Source organism: Abramis brama (genome assembly GCF_963993115.1).
Source record: "Abramis brama genome assembly, chromosome: 20".
In the NCBI taxonomy this organism is placed as follows: Eukaryota; Metazoa; Chordata; class Actinopteri; order Cypriniformes; family Leuciscidae; genus Abramis; species Abramis brama.
The window spans coordinates 12575897-12594774 of NC_139982.1; the positions used below are offsets into that span (position 1 = coordinate 12575897).

The following is an 18878-nucleotide window of genomic DNA, read 5'->3' on the forward strand; positions in this document are numbered from 1 at the left end:
AAAGTTGTAGTATTTTTTTGTTAAAATACATTCTCTTAACTCAATTTATAATTCATTGACTACTGTTAGTATGCCATTTGTGGGTTTATCCCCCCAAAAGTGTAAACATTGAGACCCCCAGGCACCATCTAAACATTGAGCGTGGTTTGCTCGTATCCATAATCTTTCCAGCTCAACCTAAATCTTGAGTTGGTGGAGGTGGAGCCAGAGGGAAGCGTGGAAGGGACGTTTGCAAAATATGCTGTATTTTTGTTCATCTGCTGGATGCCACTAGTGTCGCAGAAACTACAAACTTCATTATTACTTGTATTTTTAACAAGCCATTGTATTTTTTGTGCTTTGTGTTCTTCAGGTGGTCAGCATTATTGAGTCTCGCGCAAGAGCTGTGGACCTCATGACTCACAACTATTATGAGCTTCTCTATGCTTTTCATATCAATCGTCACAACTATAGGAAAGGTAAAACTGATGGTACAGGGATATTTCAAGGATTCAGACAGAAATTGGTCATTAAGCTAACAATTAAATGTTTGTGTGTTTAAGCCGGTACAGTGATGTTTGAGTACGGCATGCGTTTGGGCCGAGAGGTGCGAACTCTCCGTGGTCTCCAGAAACAGGTGAACTGTTACCTAGCTGCCCTCAACTGCCTGCGTCTTGTTCATCCGGACTATGCTTGGATTGTGCAGCCCTCTTCTGGAGCAGCGGTAGGCATCCGAAGCCTTTTCAATTCTTTGGGTGGAGTGCTTAGAATAGCTCAGTAAGAATTTTCTATTTGTTTTAAATTTAAAAAACAAAAAATCGGCACTCGGTTGTCTTCCTTTTTAAATTATTAAAAAAGATATATACTTTAAATGATTTATCTGGATCATTCAACTCAAACGAATTCATTTGAATTGAATGATCCCAGATGTGCTTTGTTGCATAATTCTTTTTTTTAGTTAATAATTTAAAAAGGAAGACAAGCGAGTGCAGATCGTTTGTTTTTTCATTTAAAAGTATTTATTTCTACGGATCCACGTACCCCAAAAAATGGTTGAGCGCAATGACTTTTTTTTCTTTGTTTTAAATTAAAATAAATAGTGTTTACACATTTAGTTTTTGGACACATTGTGTACAGACCATTGTATACACTTGTAAACACACAGAGCAGACATTTTAGACATGCATTAAACATTTTTTGTGTGAATTGAGGATGTAAAAAAAAAAAAGAAAAAAAAAAGAATACCATCAATACTTTTTAGCAATTAACAGTTACCTAAATCAAATCAATAATTTGTATAACCACCCTGTGCCTTTAAAACAGTACCAGTTTTCCTAGATAAATTTGACCAGTTTTTAAAATGTTCCAGGAGAGTTGGTACTGTCTCAATTACTACTTTTTTTCTCTAGGTAATCCTAGATTAATTTGGTGCAGTCAGGTCTCTGTGTGGTCATACATCTATTGTAGGGTTCATCCATAGAAACATCTCAATGCATGATTACAGTATTTACAAAAGGAATGTCTGGAAATCTAAATTGACATTCTACTGGCACAGTAAAGTAAAGGATATAAATAACCACCTTGAAAATGTGAAAAATTTTGTGAATCATTTATACTTTTTTAGACACTTTTGCACAGTACTATATGTGTATACATCTATAATATAAAATTGTAAAATGTATTATATCATAATGTATTTTAATATATGTTATGACTTGATAGTATGAACGACCAGGCGCATCACCAAAAAGGAACTATGATGGTGAATTTGCTGCAAGTCCAGGTAATTCTTCCCAAAAACACCCTCTAAGATTATGTGGACTATGCTCTTGTTTCCCCCATTTAAAACCTAAATATGATCATATGAGTCATATTGGTCATTCAAAACTGTTACCATTTAATGTGTACTTGACTCTCTGTGGATCACATTATGAAATGTTTGAGATCAAAATATAAAGAGAGATCTTAAAATGGGTCTATTAATCTGATAATCAGTTTTTTTTATTTTTATTATTATTTATCGCTATCAGCAAAATCTAGTGTTCTGTCTTATTTTTTAAAAGCTGCACGTTTTATAGTTGTTTGTCATGTGATCACAGTAAATCAACAGATTGACATTCTTGAGCTGAAAGACTTGGAGAAAGAATATGTTCTTGCCCGGAGTCGTCTAACGTTAGCTCAACAGGACCCCCCCTCAGCAGCTATCGCAGGTAATCACACTTATCTAATGTGTATTCCATCTTCAACTTACACACATGATCTTTGTGTGGTGTGTTTGTTTTATTGTTGTCAGAAAGTACATCCCATTGAAGTCTTTTTCAACATATTAATACATACAGATTGTCATTTCAGAAATATTTATCAAAGGCTATATAATTTAATAGATGCCAAATGTACATTGTGTCATTTGTACAGATTAGTTTTTCTGGCACATTTTATGAACTAACTATAAACACAATCTCAAAACTACATCCGGGCTCTACTTTGTGACCATTTCAGTCGCAATTGCTTTTCCAGAATGAAGCATGACTGTTCATTTGCATGCGAGCAGCTCGTGATCTCGATGCGTAGCACATGCTGCTCCTCACAAACTCCAATGGACTCTGTCCGCAAGCGCTGAGTTTGTTGAAAGCAAAGAAATTCAGACAGCCATAAATATTATTATTGTAGTTTTGTTTTAAAATTAAATGTAGTATTATTATTTTTGTCATAATGAATAAGTGGAAATGTGGCCTGAGACAATTGAAGTGGAGAAAGATTTTCTTAAACTCAAGTTTTAAAAAAAAGAGGTTATTTCTTCCAAAGCAGACAATACTGCTAAACACTGTTCACATGAAGATCCGGTGTGAATATGCCCTCATTTATGATTTTTTTTTCACAGAGTATGCTTTTTCAATTTGTATGTGCCATCAGGTTGTTTCACTATAGCGTATGACTATACTTGCTGCTTTTATTTTTATTTTGTTATCTTGCACACATAAACTGAACATTTTGCCCAAGAGTGTCATCAACTAGAGTATTTTGAAAGGTTAATTTAATCCTGGTGTTATTTCTCTTACAGGAGGTGCATCTTCACAAGAGATGGTTGCTCTGCTTGTCCAAACAGGACTTTTTGACACATCCCTGACGCTGTGTCAGACCTTTAACTTATCCCTTACACCCGTCTTTGAGGGACTGACATTCAAGTGCGTTATGATCTATCCAGTGTCTGGACATTTTAAATCCATTTCCTCAGATTTCTGAAGTGCAGATTTTTCTCTCTGTGTAGGTGTATCAAACTGCAATATAAAGGTGATCAGGACCAGACAGAGGTGTGGAACTGGCTTGCAGCCAATCAGCTGCCAACTATTATTACTACTAAAGAGTCCAGGTTTGTCAAAATACTCTCTGATCTTGATCATTACGATGAACTTCGCTGCATGTCTTCCTAAACTGAATTTCTCTCCACACAGCGCCACAGATGAAGCTTGGCGGCTTTTAGCTCATTATTTGGAGAAGTATCCCTCACAGAATGCTCAATATCACCGCTGTGTCATCAACAAGCTGCTGTCACATGGGGTGCCAGTGCCTGATTGGCTGATCAATGCCTACAAGGTGGTTGTTGTTGTTTTTTCAGCATTACATCCAACAGACAGACAGAGAAAAGCCATTACCGTTGTTTAATTGTCTCGGTCTCTGTCTATTTCTTTCGAAGGGGGTTATGAATCAAGACATAAAATTTTCCCTCATCTTTTGACAGAAGAGTTCATTGTACTATAGAAACATTCTATAAGTTTTAGAACTCAAAACTTATTTGTTGATCTTAAAACAAGCTTTTATTGAAACCAAGCTGCCAAAACGACTCGGTTTGGACTTCTTGGTTTCTATTATGCAATAGGCCTTTATCACAGTCTGCATGTCACATCCTGCTCCGATTATTACCGTAAAGCAGGGAACGACAACTGGCGGCCCGTGGGCCAAAACTGGCCCGCCAGCAATATTTTCTGGCCCGCAGGATTATTTTGGAAGTCCTAAATGCTGCACAAAACTCTTCCAATACTTGAGAAAAGCCGTAGTCGCGCGGCGATTTCACTGCCGCATACTGTGTGAAACGCACATAGGGAATCATGCGGCGCTGGATTACATTTTAAAGTATAACTGTGCGTTCACACCGGATGCAAATAGCGCGTCAAATTCGCACCTGCCGTGTCTTGTTATACGCTCGACCACTTTGTGTGCATTCACGCGTCAAAAGACGGTAGCGGTCAGAACTCTGGTGTACTTTGGACTGAGCGGGCGGTCTGACTGACAATAGCCCACTCCCGACATCTTTTGACAGCGTATCTGCACTTAATTCTGACCACCTGTACACCTAGCTCTGAGGAGCTGTTTGGTACTGAAACCATTGTCAGTCAACAACATTCTTTTTTTGCAAGGATGTTTGAAATAGTTCGGCAGAAAATAGCCTACTTCATTTGTCAGTAGGGCAATATGATTTTCGTTTATGTTGCTTTGAAATTTGAGTGATAGGCTTTGTCCTATTCAATTTATGTTATTTATATTTCATAAATTTTTCCTGTGGCATTTTTTTTCTTTTTTTGAGTGATAGGCTTATTTCTCTGCTCACAGTACAATGTTAAAATAGCCTAATATTTATATTGACATTAACCCAATTTTTGTATAGCATTTATAATTATTATAGGCTACTTAATCTCCTTCTTTCCATTAGAGACATTTGAATGTGAGATTATGGAAACGAGATCTAAATTTTGCGGACCCCTCAGGTCGGGAAATAAAGTGGGTGAACACAGAGTGTATTTTAAGCGGTTGCTGAATAGAACCTTGTGGGAGCGGGACGGAAAAAAACAGTCCCGCGCAGACCTTCTTAAACCTTTAGGTGTGTATGTGTGTGTCCCGAATAAATAATAATTAAAAAAAGGAACAAAGTTCAAAAGTCGGACTGTAAGCGAATGAGGTATGATTGCTATTCACACCTTTATTAAAATGGCTGTAATCTGTTACCACAATAGTACTTGATCTGTTTAAAATGATTTCCTTGATATATGCCTAAGGTGTTAAATTAAAATTTGTCTAATCCAGTAATTCATTTTTTCTATTTTTGATCTGAGCACAATCAGAAAATCAGAAAACCCGTCGTTATTCGTTTTTTTTTTTTTCATTTTAGTTCAGGAAATAAATAATGGAAAAACAAGTCGTTTTTCATCTTTCTTTTTTTTTTTGGTTTTAATTATTTTTTTTTTTAAACGATTGAGTTTATCTTAGCCAGTCTTACATACTGTAGCTCCTCACTTGTATTTTGCCGACATCCTTGTCTGAAACCAGTAAAGCAGAGTCATCAGCATTTAAAAACAAATTACAATCGCAAACTGCTCCCATATCATTTATGTATAGGAGGAATAAAAGAGGGCCTAAAACAGTTCTCTGGGGAACTCCATTATTAATAATTGTTTCCTCGTAGAGAATCCCATCAATTTTCTACCCTTTGAACTCCTAGTTAAATAAGAGTTCAACCAGGCAATCAATCATCATACTTGGAAAAACCCATGACACTAAAGTTATCTAACAGTATTGAATGATTCACTGTCAAAAGCTTTTTGGAAATCCAAGAGTACCATTTCACACATTTTACCTCCATCAATCTAGATCAAGACTGCATTGCTTTTTTTAAACTTACTTTCTTTACTTTACCTTTTGTAAGTTTACAGATGTGATTTCCACACTATCCCTCTTCTCTATTAGTATAACATAAAGGATGTTTGTGGTTCTTTTTCAGGAAGTTGATGCTGCAGCGCTGCTGCGTCTCTATCTGAACTATGATCACCTGGAGTGTGCAGCTGAGCTTGTGCTGGATTATGTGGATGCTTTGCTTGGAAAGGGACATCAGTATTTTGGAATAGAGGTATGGAGTCCTGCATACTATTACAACCATTCATAACAATAGAGAACTAATTTTAGACAGGTGAAATTATTCACCAAAAACAGTCTGTAGTAGACACTAAGGTTCTTATTTACAAGATTGCAAATAATGGATGTAAATTTGCTTTTGAAATCTTACAAAGTGCATTTGCAATCCATGGGTGTTTTTACTAACAATAATACAATTTTGCAAATAGCAGTATGTACAAGTAGGTTGGACATATGTAAAAAAGGTTACTTATTCCTAATGTTAAGCATGCTTGTATGTATGTATGTATGTATGTATGTATGTATGTATGTGTGTGTATATATATGGATGGATGGATAGATGGATAGATGGATAGATGGATAGATAGATAGATAGATAGATAGATAGATAGATAGATAGATAGATAGATAGATAGATAGATAGATAGATAGATAGATAGAGTGGCATGCTTAACATTAGGCATAAGTAACCTTTTTTACATATGTCCAACCTACTTGTACATACTGCTATTTGCAAAATTGTATTATTGTTAGTAATAAACATAATAAACATAAAACATTTGTGATAATCTGTCGCCCTTGAATTGCTTTGCTTGTTAAGATAATGTAAACCCATGAGGCAAGAAAACTTAAGCATATATTTCATATATTTTTCTCATATATTTTAAAGGTGCATTGTGTAATATTTAGGTGGATCCGTTGACAAAAATGCAATATAATATACATAACTATATTTTCAGTGGTGTATAAAGACCTTACATAATGAACCGTTATGTTTTTATTACCTTAGAATGAGCCATTTCTATCTACATACATTGCGTGTCCACTTACATTGAAATAACCATTTTGCGCCACCATGTTTCTACAGTGGCCCTAAACAGACAAACGCGTTTCGTCACTGTTGTTGTTCGTGCAAAGAAGCTAGCTAAAGTCAGCGAATAAAACACTGACACAATGATGAACAAGTAAAAATAATATTCGCAATAACATATAATTTTACTGAATAATTAAACAATCTCTTCATTTATATTTGTCTCAGACGACAAAATATTTTCCTGTCGTCCACCCTAACTTCTGTTGGTTGCAATTCGCAACCTCACCACTAGATGCTGCTAAAAATTACACAGTGCACCTTTAAAACTTCTGGTTACATGAGCCTAAGCTCTTTTCAATAAAATCCATGCAAAAGTTAATATACCGAATATTCTGCAGTTTTATACAAAACAGAAATACTCACTTGAAATGTGTCCCTACATTAAGTCCTTGAATTTGAGGGTATTGGACCTGAAAGTCCTTGAAAGGTCCTTGAATTTGAAGTTGGGAACCCCGTGTTATTCATTTAGTTAATTTATCCATACAGCCGTTCTGGAGAAAACAGTGATGTCATCGTCCAGCTCAGTTCTCATATAATGGTGTCAAAGCAGGCAGATCAATAATATTGTTGAATATTACATAGAAGGTTGTCTATGAAGTAAATGTATTGAATTAATAATTTGGTTAAACAAATTTGATATTTAAACCTATATAGCTGCTGTGTGCAAGCAGATAAACGAAACGCAGAGTGGATTGAGCGCGAGCTTGTCGAGCGCACATCACTTTTGCACAGACATCGCTGGAAAGTTTGTAGTTTGGTCGGATATGGCAATAGCAAAGAAAGTAAAAATGAGGAGCATATTACTAATGTTAACTGACGGTAAAGAGAGAGAGAGCACACTTCTGTTGCATGCTCTTGATTGCTGATCGTTCACTCAGCACACGTGTAAAACTAAATCATATGTGCAAGTAAAAACATAAACTGTTATGCATAACCGTTCCCTAAATTATTACAGGAAAACAGTACAGTAATTACATGACAGGAAGTTTTCTGTGCGCAAAACATCTAAAGCGTGTGCCCAGAAAGACAGCGTGCAGATAGCCTATTAAATCGAGTTCTCTTTCATGTTTTCTTGCGCTTAAATGGAGAAATTCACTCAAAATGATGTCAAAATTCCCGTATAGGCAAGCATCCTTGTGAAACATAGTTGGTTATGTCTTAAGTGAGTGTAAACGGTAGAGAAGAAAATGCGTGTGTAACAGTATGTTGTATACGTGCAGCTCTTGAAGTGACAGCAGCCTAATAAACCTATTGCTGTCTTTCTTTTGTTAGATTAACATTGATGACAGAGAAAATCACTCACTGTTCTTGACTGGTTGAGCTCTGCTGGAGCAGCTCTAAATATTCACTGTGCTATTAAATTAAAGAAAATATGACGGAGCAATAATATGAAAAGAGAAAGTAACAGTGGCCCCTACAATACATTTTAACAGGCATAATTAGGCATGTAAATAACTTAAGGAAATATCTGTTTAATAAGCCAACTAATTTAATTCATATTATTTTGGTTTATTTGCCCAATATTTAAAAAAAAAAAAAAAAATCAATGAAAATATAGGTATCGGTACTCTGTATCGGCAAGTACTAAAAATAAAAGTATCAGTATTGGACTCATTCTGGAAAAAGTGCTATTGGTGCATCCCTACACACACACACACACACACACACACACACACACATATATAAATGGTTTTAAGCCAATTATTTATATATTTTCTGTAGTGTGTCAGTAGGAAATATCACTTTACATTTCCAAACATTCCTTTTGCCATTAATTGCAATACTCCAGTGAGATTTTTGTATGCACAAATGAGTCTTGACAACAGCTGGTATGATCTGATCTCACCACCGAGTCCGTCTGTGATTACATGAAAAAAACTAATCTAGGACTAAAAGACTAAATCCAGAAGAACTGTGGCAACATCTCCAAGACGCTTGAAGAACTACTTTGCGCAGATTGACTCGATGATGATGAGATCAGATCTCTGTGAGGAGCATACCAGCTGTTGTCCTTGTGTTATACCAGTCTGTCTGTGATTACATGAAGAAACAGAAAGGTGTTTTTTTTTTTTTTTTTTTTCAGGTAATTCGAAAAAGGAATATTTTGCAAACCTGCAATGGAAACAGGAATGTTTTTTTCTATTTACAGGTCACCTGGCGTGCGTAAAATTCGATCATTCTTTAAAGATTGTGCAGTATGTTTGGACAGAAGACAAGACAAAATAGACTAATGAATTATGGGAATACTGGATTTTAAACAACAAAAATGCCACAATTTAAGACTTTAAAGCAGATATGAGGGAGAAACACCCAGAAACACTTCACACGTGGCCGCTCACAAGTATAAGGTGCTTTCCTTGCCATTATAACACGCCTACGTGTCATTCGATTAAAAAAAAAATGGCTAACAAGACAGTTTAACTTACAGTTGGTATAAGTTTACCAGTTTCTGGGTCCATATGCTCTCAGATCTCAAAAGCAAACAATAAATGCTGCTAATATACATTCACTGTCTCCTGTAATACTAATCATGATCTCAGCTGGTCAGACAGCGATTATCTTTTATGAATCATTCAAATATTGATGTATGGGACACTAAAAGCTTAGCTTAATTTTTTTTTTACTATAAATAAATAGTGCGGTTGAGAGAGTATTCTCAATTTGGACTAGTAGAGGATCGAACACAGAAACGGTATTTGTTACATCCCGAGCGGATTGTACGGTGTTTGGGGCTTTTAGGAATGGTTTGATAAACCCTGCATTAACTCAAGAGACCAGCAAAAACTTGTGTATATATATCTCACTGGATTATTACATTCTTTGCAAAAGAAATGTTTGCAACTTTGTCAAACATCTCTATGTGATTAACTTTAGCACAGTAATGTTTATAATTAGGGGTTCAAGCACGTAGTGCTGAAACCCTATTGTAATTGTACTGATTTTTAGGGGTTCAAGCACGAAGTGCTGAAACCCTATTGTAATTGTACTGATTTTTATTATTAGGGGTTCAAGCACGAAGTGCTGAAACCCTATTGTAATTGTAAGGATTTGTAAAACGCGTCGTGCAGGCCAAACCGTAAGGCCTAGAGACTTGAAACCTGGCCAGATGGTAGGCCTCAATTTGGGGACAACCTATCAGAGTATGACCCCGAATGGCCCATAGGTGGCGCTACAGCAACCAAAAGTTCGAAATTGCTCATAACTCTTAGAGCGTTTGTCCCAGGATCAAGTGTCTTATATCGGTGGAATCCGTGGCTCGAGCCGGACAAAATGGCTATCTCCGATTTTGATGTAGGCAGGGAAAATTTTCTGCTATGTCGAATTTTGTCCAAAACCTACTTTTGCGAACTAGTCCCTGGTTTTTCGCCCGATCGGAACCAGACCAGTCTAGGACTCTCTATGGACTCTCTAGATCAATTATCACAAAAAAAATTTAACTTTGGCATTTTGCGCATGGCTATAATAGGGTCATAAAGAAAATGGGTGTGGCAAAATGCACTAAAAAGCCTATAAATCATAAATGAAAACTCAAAACTTCACAAAAATTGGTGGGAATATGTGACAGAACATTAACAAGCATGCCAAATTTTATGGAGATCGGACCATAGTTGGCGCTATAACTGTTAAAAAGCTTAAAAACCATACATTTCCTATGGTAAATTGCCTGTATTGGCTGCAAATGGTCTGTTTCATCTATGATCAAATAATTTTCATATCATAATGTTCAAAACTAGTGCAGTACAATTCTCTGGACTCTCTAGATCAATAATTATCAGAAAAAGTTGAACTACTTCATTTGGATGGCTATAATAGGGTCACTTCAATATGTGGCCTTGACCAAGTGTATCTGAAAGCCTATATGTCTTCAATGAATGCTCAGATCTTCTTAAAAACAAGTCAGAACATGTGACATAAGACTCTAAACAAGCATGAAAATTTTTAGACAGATCGGACAAAATTTGCCTCTATAACAGTTAAAAATGTGAAAATGATATGAATATAATGGCATGTTAAGACAATAAGTATTATTTTACTGCCCCCTGCTATTTAAAATAGTCATTTTGTCATACTATTTAATATTGTTCTATAATTCATATTTAGACTTTATAAAATCACTCTTTTAACATTTACAATCACCTTTAGTGAAAATTAATCTATTGAAGTATTACTACTGACATTTGTGTCACATTGAGGAATCTGAATCTTGAAGGAGACTTGCAAAAAACAGTTTGATCACATCATATAGTTTAAATGTCTGTATCTACAACAGAATGTGTGTGTGTAGTCTTAGGTTTCTGAATACATTCTGAATCATCTGATTAATAGTTTACAAAGACTTTGTGAAATGTTTATAGACCATTCAAATATATTTTCATAATGACATACCCCAATAGCATTGAAAAAACAACAACATTTGTCTGTGTGTGTGTGTGTGTGTGTGTGTGAGAGAGAGAGAGCATATATTATGGAGTTAACATGGAAAAACTGGTTTGCTTTAGTGCAGAAAACTGGTGAAAATCATGAGGTTTAAAGTGAAAGTGAGCCAATAAGTGGTCTTCTACTGCCCTCTGCTGGCCATTCTACTGATTAATGAAGTCTTTTCACATGTGCTCACATTTATATTTAGACTCTAAAAATCACTTATATAACTAACTATTATAACACAATCATATTTTGTCAGTGTTTATCACTTCATTTGCACTGACACTTCACATAATTGCTAGTAATGTGGTAAATCATGGTAAATCACACTAGAAATATGGTAAATCATAGTAAATAATACTAGAATGTGGTGTATCAAGGTAAATCATGTTAGAATCCTGGCAAATCATTCTAGAACGTGGTATTTCATGGTAAATCATGCTAGAACATGGTAAATCATGGTAAACTATGCTAGAACAGGGTAAATCATGGTAAACCATGATAAATCATGATAAACTATGGTAAATCATGTTAGAATGTGGTATATCATGGTAAATCATGCTAGAACATGGTAAATCAAGGTAAACTAAGATACATTCATGGTAAACTATGCTAGAACATGGTAAATCATGATAAACTATGGTAAATCATGTTAGATTGTGGTATATCATGGTAAATCATGCTAGAACATGGTAAATCAAGGTAAACTAAGATAAATTCATGGTAAACTATGCTAGAACATGGTAAATCATGGTAAACCATGGTAAATCATGATAAACTATGGTAAATCATGTTAGAATGTGGTATATCATGGTAAATCATGTTAGAACATGGTAAATCAAGGTAAACTAAGATAAATTCATGGTAAACTATGCTAGATTCACAGTAAACAATGGTAAATCATACTAGAAAGTAGTAAATCATGCTAGAATCATAGTAAATAATACTAGAATGTGGTAAATTGTTGTGGGAGGAGCCTATTTTACTAAAATGGCTATAACTCAAGAAGTAAATGAGATATCTTCTCCAAACTCAGTACACATGTGTATGGGTTCAATTTGAGGTCACAGTAAACAATTTTATGGAGATCGGACCATAGGTGGCGCTATAACTGTTAAAAAGCTTTAGAACCATATATTTTCCATGGTAAACTGCCTGTATTGGCTGTAAATGGTCTTTTCCATCTATTATGTCAGTGGTTACATGCTTGCTAAATAAATCTTAATAACTTTTGATGCTTTTGTGCTTAAATGCCTTAAAGGCTTTAACTGCTTGAATCCCGATAAATGCTGCTTTAATTGTATTTATTATTGTCTTTTGATTTCCTCACAGCGGCCGCTTTCAGCTACAGCATCTCTGGTGTGGCTGCCTTATACATCTATCGACCAGCTCTTACGAAGCCTCAGTGAAAGTCAGATCAATGAAAAGGTGAAACATTGTTCACTTGCAATTATCAATGTCTGAGATGTTAATTTCTTGTTTAAGTTTAGAAACTTTAGTAAGGGATATTAGTAAGGGATTCAGAAATGATGGAATATATATAAAATCACAAAAGTTTTATATATAATAGGGGTGTAACGGTATTCAAACCAAACAGAAAAAACGTGATGTACCACCCACAGTATGTATCGCAATACTCTCATGTTGTACCGAACGCTCCCTGCCCCGGCCAGCCCTGGCCAGTTGTTGAGGTTGACCTCAATTTACCTTATGTCACAAAACTAATTTTTCTTCATTGACATTTGATTAAATAGTAATTAAGGGTGTAACCATAAACGTATTCGTCCCGCAAATTTTCATGTCTTGTGTGTACAAGACGAATACAGCGTTGTAGCCTATCCACCAATAATCACAATAAGCTTTGTGTTTTGTTACTCTCGATAAGAAACGGTGTCATTTTTAAAATTATGTCCATTTTATCACGAAATTCAAACAATAAATGCCGTTTTGACGGTCTTTAAAGGGGTCATATAATGGTACATGCACTTTTACAAGTTGGTTGTACTGAAATGTGTGTTGGCAGTGCCTGTACACAACTATCATAAAATGATAAAAATCCATGCAGTGTTTTTTTTTTTTAAATCTTATGTTTTCCCCTCTCTCAAATCAAGCCGTTCGACCGTGTGACGTCACATGGTCGGACGCCCCTCCCACGATTGTTGATTGACAGCAGCGTTTCAACACAGACCCGCCCTCGCCCGTGAGCGAGCTGTCATCATAGTCCGCATTGTTGATACGCTGGAGCAGAATGGCGTCTAAGCGATTGTGGTGTTCTGTTCTTGGGTGTAATAAGGAACACAGCAGTCATTTTGATGTTCCTAAATCCGAACCGCTGAAGACGCAGTGGCTGAGTTTTGTTTTGGAAGGGAATATTCCCCACGATCAACGTCAATGCTTTCATGTTTGCGCGAATCATTTCACCAGACTGCTTTATAAACGAGAACATTGAAAAAGGTATTAGCTCCTGCCCGAGTATGTGTTGTTTATGTGCCTAATGACTGTCATAGTCTCACAGACTGGTTATTTTTTAAACAGATCAGTAAAATGTTAGTGCTTCAGCCCTGACAGTTGTACCTAACACTGCATAGATAACGTTACGCATCACGGACAAGCCTACATTTACCGCAAAAAATTTTTTCATGACCATTAGCTGTAACATCAATCTGTCAATGAACTAACGTATACATCAGTAAACACACAGCGTTCGTATCTCACTACTCTTCCCTGCCAGTACATACAAAGATAGATCAAAGTGACATTACGTTAACCAACCATTCAGAAACGTCCTGTTGTCCGACTCCGGTTCAAATTGATACGGTTGCACAGTGTCCTCAGAGACTCCCACTGCCATTCTTCAAAATATACCCTCAACTGTTGTCAAGGCAACACTCCATGTGTGTTGTTGTGGCAAAACGCCCCACAGAACAGAGGGGCAGGGTGGGCAAAGCTCATTATCATTTAAAGACACATGCACTTAAACGGCATGCTGAAAACAGAGCTGTTTTTGACCAGGTAAAATTAGTGTTTTCTTACAATACTAATGAGAATTTTTAATTAAAGTATATTACAAACTTTTAATTTAGACCCTAAATAATCATATTAGCTTGTACAAAAATGGCATTATATGACCCCTTTAATGTGGCGTGACAGATCACCATATAGGCGCCTCAGTTTAAACAGCAGTGCGCGTGAACGCGATCCTCTCTTCCTAATAAACATGAATGAACATCTGAAGGTATGTTGAAAGATACAGTACAACTTACTAAAACGTATTAGATCTCGTGTAATCACTCAGTGTTTCAACGGCGGAAACACATCAGTAAAACAGCTTGTAACAATATCCCACGTAGAGCCTCAGGCAAGTCATTCAGTGTCCACAGCTTGTTAGTCCGTATATGCACTATATTAGCCTATATATTAATTATATTTTACTTAACCTGTTAGTGATGTCTTGATTATTTAAAATATCTGTCATGAAAATGACAGCCAGTGTGTAAATGATTATATTTCAGCAACGAATTGGAGTAAAAACATAAAATTAAATTTAGAAGTTAAAGGGATACTCCACTTTAAAATGAAAATTCTGTCATCATATACTCACCCTCATGTTGTTTCAAACCTGTAAGAATTTCTTTCTTCTGCTGAACAGAAAGGAAGATATTTAGAAGAATGTCAGTAACCAGACAGTTTCTGGTACCATTGACTTCCATAGTATATTTTTTTCCTACTATGGAAGTCAGTGGTTTTTTGGAGTTTTGTTATTACATGCATCATAATCAGTGATGAAGGTGACTTAAGTTTTAAAAACATCAATGGTGTAAATAAAATAATATATGCAATAAACATTATGCAATAAACATAAGCTATTTGGTCTGTAGTCTGTCCAAGCCATTGATCCCTGCACTGCAATTGAAAAATGTAAATCATTTTCCAACCATTAAATCAAATATTAGTAGTTCATGTTCATATGCAGGACTCAGGTGAAGGGAGATCATCTGAATTATATTTTTAAGCATAAAAGTGTATTTAATAAATGAATGATCTGTAAAACGCTTCATTTCAGATTAGTAAAATTGTTAGAATGTAAATTGTTACAATTACATTAAACATTAATTTTTCATCTCTGATTTATAAATTAGGCTTAGTGTAGCACATAATGTAGATGTTCTGAAACATAATGAAAGCTCATTTAAATTACAGCAGACCTAGAGTAACCTATGTGTTGACATTTGGGTCAGTTGCACCATTTCGGATTTCCCAGGAAATCGCAACAAAAATCATGCTAGAGTAAATAACACTAGGTTCTCCGCAGAGGGCTGCGCTTGTCCAACCACACTATTAACTAAAAGTAAAGAGTCATGATTAAATTGTAGCTCTGAGTGATTTCACTGTGGGGAAAAAAATGTCCAGGCTTAACTTTTTGGGAAAGGTACTTAAAAAACATTCAAGGCTTTACTAAAAACATTCAGGTCTTAAACCTCAGAAGCCACTCCTAGTGTCACCCATGCACGTGTGGTCTGATATTTGGAGTGGTTTGAACAGATTTCTCATAAAATCATATCTATTTAGAATAAATACTCTCTTTGGGATCCTATACAAATAAAATATTCCAGCAATCTGGCTTATTGGTTGCAAATGAGATTTGCCAGTACAAAAAAAAAAAAATATATATATATATATATATATATATATATATATATATATATATAACTACATAAAATTATAATGGACATTCAACTAAAGATGAGTAAGCAATTTGATGAAAGTACTGTATGTAATTAATTTGAAATCTCAGAGTATGATGACATTCTGCATGTATGGCTTCTTGATGCTCTCTGGCTTCTCTGTCTACAGATGTACAAGAATCTGAAAGATAAACTGTCAGAATATCACAGACTGGTGGATCAGAGCAGCAGACATAGACTTATGGCCCGTTAACCGCCGCTCAGAATTTCCTTTCGGATGTTTACTTACTACGAGTAATGTAGATGAAAATGAAGTTTGTTAGTGGCGTGCAGTTGTTTGATGTCCCATGCTAGCAATGTATGGAAAACATATTAACTCCATCAATGATTTGATGTGTGTCTGTTCAGTCTCTTGATAAGATAAAATGTGTATTTTTATAAAGACACTGTTAAAAACATCTTAAACTTTGTATGTTGTTCTCTTGACTTAACTGGTGTGATTTGAATTAGGAATGCAATAAAACAGTTTTGTTTAATTAAGATGTTTAATGTCTTTACTTTATAACTTCATTACTTTTTTTTTTTCGGTCCAAAAGGAGCCTATTTTGAAAACAAGTTGCAAAAACCACTCATTGAATATAAATATATAAAAATGTATGGGTCTAAATACAAATACAAATACACCTCTGTTTGAAGTCACTGTTCAGTATGTTTCTGGTTTTGCAGGGAAAAAAACAAACCTTTTTATTATTACCATTAACAGTGGTATACTGAATAAACTATGCATGTCTTTAAATTAAAAATAAAAGTTAATATTCCTGCAACCGGCAGCAACACACACTGCAGTTTATGGTGCTGTTGTAATTGGGGGAAGAGATAAGAATGCTTGCACTCATTTTAATTCGCTCTGTCTATTTGACATGTCAACATTCATTCATTCATTCATTCATTCATTCATTAAAGGGCCACCCAGGTGCCACAGCAATAAAAACGACTGCTCACTGCTCCAGGTGTGTGTGTGTGTCCACGGTTTGCAGTGTGTATTCACTACTCACACTAATTTCACTAATTACACATTCACTAATGTGTGTGCACTAACTTGGACAGTTTAAATGCGGAGGACAAATTCTGAGTATAGGATACCATACTTGACCTTCACGTCAGAAACAAAACAAACAAATTCACTTAAGAAGTCTGCGAAGACTTGCTTTCTGTCAGGATAATCTTTTATGCAAAATGGAAATACTTGCATGTATTTGTAACATTTACAGGCAAGTATACATAAGTATAAGATGCAAGTTGTGAACAAACACAGCCCTGGGTATTTATTTGATACAGTGGCTAAATTAACGAGAAATAAAGCTTCAACTTTGGATGTTTGTTTCCAAACAGCACAGCAGTAATGATTTTTATGAATTTCTATACTTGCAAGACTGATTAGAGAGAAAATTATAACCATGCAACATCTACTACAGTATCACTCCAGATGTCATGCTATAGACTCCTATGGCTGCTCTTTCAATTCTAGGAAGCTTGAGTGTGCTCTTTGATATCTTTCATTTGAAAGTCACATTTCTAGCATCTGTAAAACCACATTTTATCCATCTTAAAAATACAGTATATCTAAATTACGACATGCTCTCAATGATAAATGTGGAATAGTTAGTTCATGCGTTCCTAGATTATTGTAATGCTGTACTGGGTGGTTGCCCTGCACGCTTAATAAACAAACTCCAGCTGGTCCAAAACGCAGCAAGTTACTAGAACCTGGATTGATCACAAGATGGCATGGGTGGCAGCCTGGATGTGGAGCTCTCTGATTATTGTCGTTTTTGTTTGTTCTGTTTAGACTTTCACCAGATCAGTTTCACCAGAGATGAACAACTATGGACATCATGTAACAGACACCATTTTTCCAGTTTCTGATTATTCTGACTGGATATTCTAGTTGGAGTCGTCGCGGTGCCGTTCAAATGCACGGTCAGACGCAAACGGGAGAAGATAGCTGATTAAGCACCATGAGCGCAGCTTCCGAACCAAGCTCCCTAGTGAATCTCTGATCCCTTCCTAACAAAATGGATGAACTACTTTTCACCCGCACAAATAAGGACTTTTCAAACTCTACTGCATTGTACTTAATTGAAGCCTGGCTTAGTGAAGCTATTCCAGACAATGCACTAACGGGGGAACAGAGTTAACGGGGGAAACGGCCAGCGATGTCGCAGTCTGCGCACTGGAATCCATCGGCTCCGCCTCCGTCGGTCGTCCCCCAGTTGACGTCAGCCTCCACTCCACTTTGGCTCCTCCCTTATCTCCTCCGCTGGCTGTTGTCTCTCGGCTCGGGGTCTGTGCCATTGAACGTCAAACATCATCGCAAACTTAAAAATAAAGGAAAATTACAAATGTTGCATTGGCAATAAATAAGGATGTTCTTTTCGGGGGTTTTCCTGACCGAACCGACGTGATCATTAACCGTTAACCGACAAGTTTGTTAAATTAGAATTTAATTAAATTAAACTCAATTCGAATGGGTAAGTGTCTCTGATCCATTAAAAATACCAAAATTTGTTTAAAGTTTTTTTCTTTCATTTTGTTAATCTGTTCATTATTTAATATTCCGTGCCTAGGCCTACTTGTTCCTTTTTTTATATGTATGTATATATATATGGGAAAAAAAAAAATAGTTTTTATATATATATATATATATATATATAAATAAAAACTTTATTTTGTTTTTTTTTCCATTCACAGAAGCACTGGTGTGTGATGACATGAATCCTCATGCTTGGTTTATGCTGCTATAGAAAAAAAAAGCGATCTGTTCTTGCATTACTAACTTCTTAGCCTGATGCAGCCTGTTAATTATCTGTGTTATGTCAAGCACATTTTTGCGCCTGTGAAGGATGACATTTTACGTGAATATTGAAAGGTATTTATTACATAATAAATAATAGTTTAGCATCCAAATACATCAGGAAACAAAGAAGGAACAGGATACAAAAAGATAACAAAGG

General features: G+C 35.8%; 1 protein-coding gene across 2 annotated transcripts in view; it reads left to right on the forward strand.

Moving 5' to 3' along the window:
• The window catches only part of nup160 (nucleoporin 160), a 70081-nt gene extending 53681 nt beyond the window's left edge, over positions 1-16400 (forward strand). For both annotated transcript variants that reach the window (XM_084094948.1, XM_084094947.1), the window contains exons 26-35: positions 353-458; positions 543-703; positions 1702-1762; positions 2079-2189; positions 3041-3164; positions 3248-3349; positions 3432-3573; positions 5753-5878; positions 12512-12607; positions 16034-16400. In XM_084094948.1, the coding sequence (XP_083951074.1) occupies positions 353-458; positions 543-703; positions 1702-1762; positions 2079-2189; positions 3041-3164; positions 3248-3349; positions 3432-3573; positions 5753-5878; positions 12512-12607; positions 16034-16117 (1113 nt within the window). In that variant the 3' untranslated portion in view covers positions 16118-16400. The remainder of the gene's footprint in view (positions 1-352; positions 459-542; positions 704-1701; positions 1763-2078; positions 2190-3040; positions 3165-3247; positions 3350-3431; positions 3574-5752; positions 5879-12511; positions 12608-16033) is intronic.
• Positions 16401-18878: the final 2478 nt, after the last annotated feature.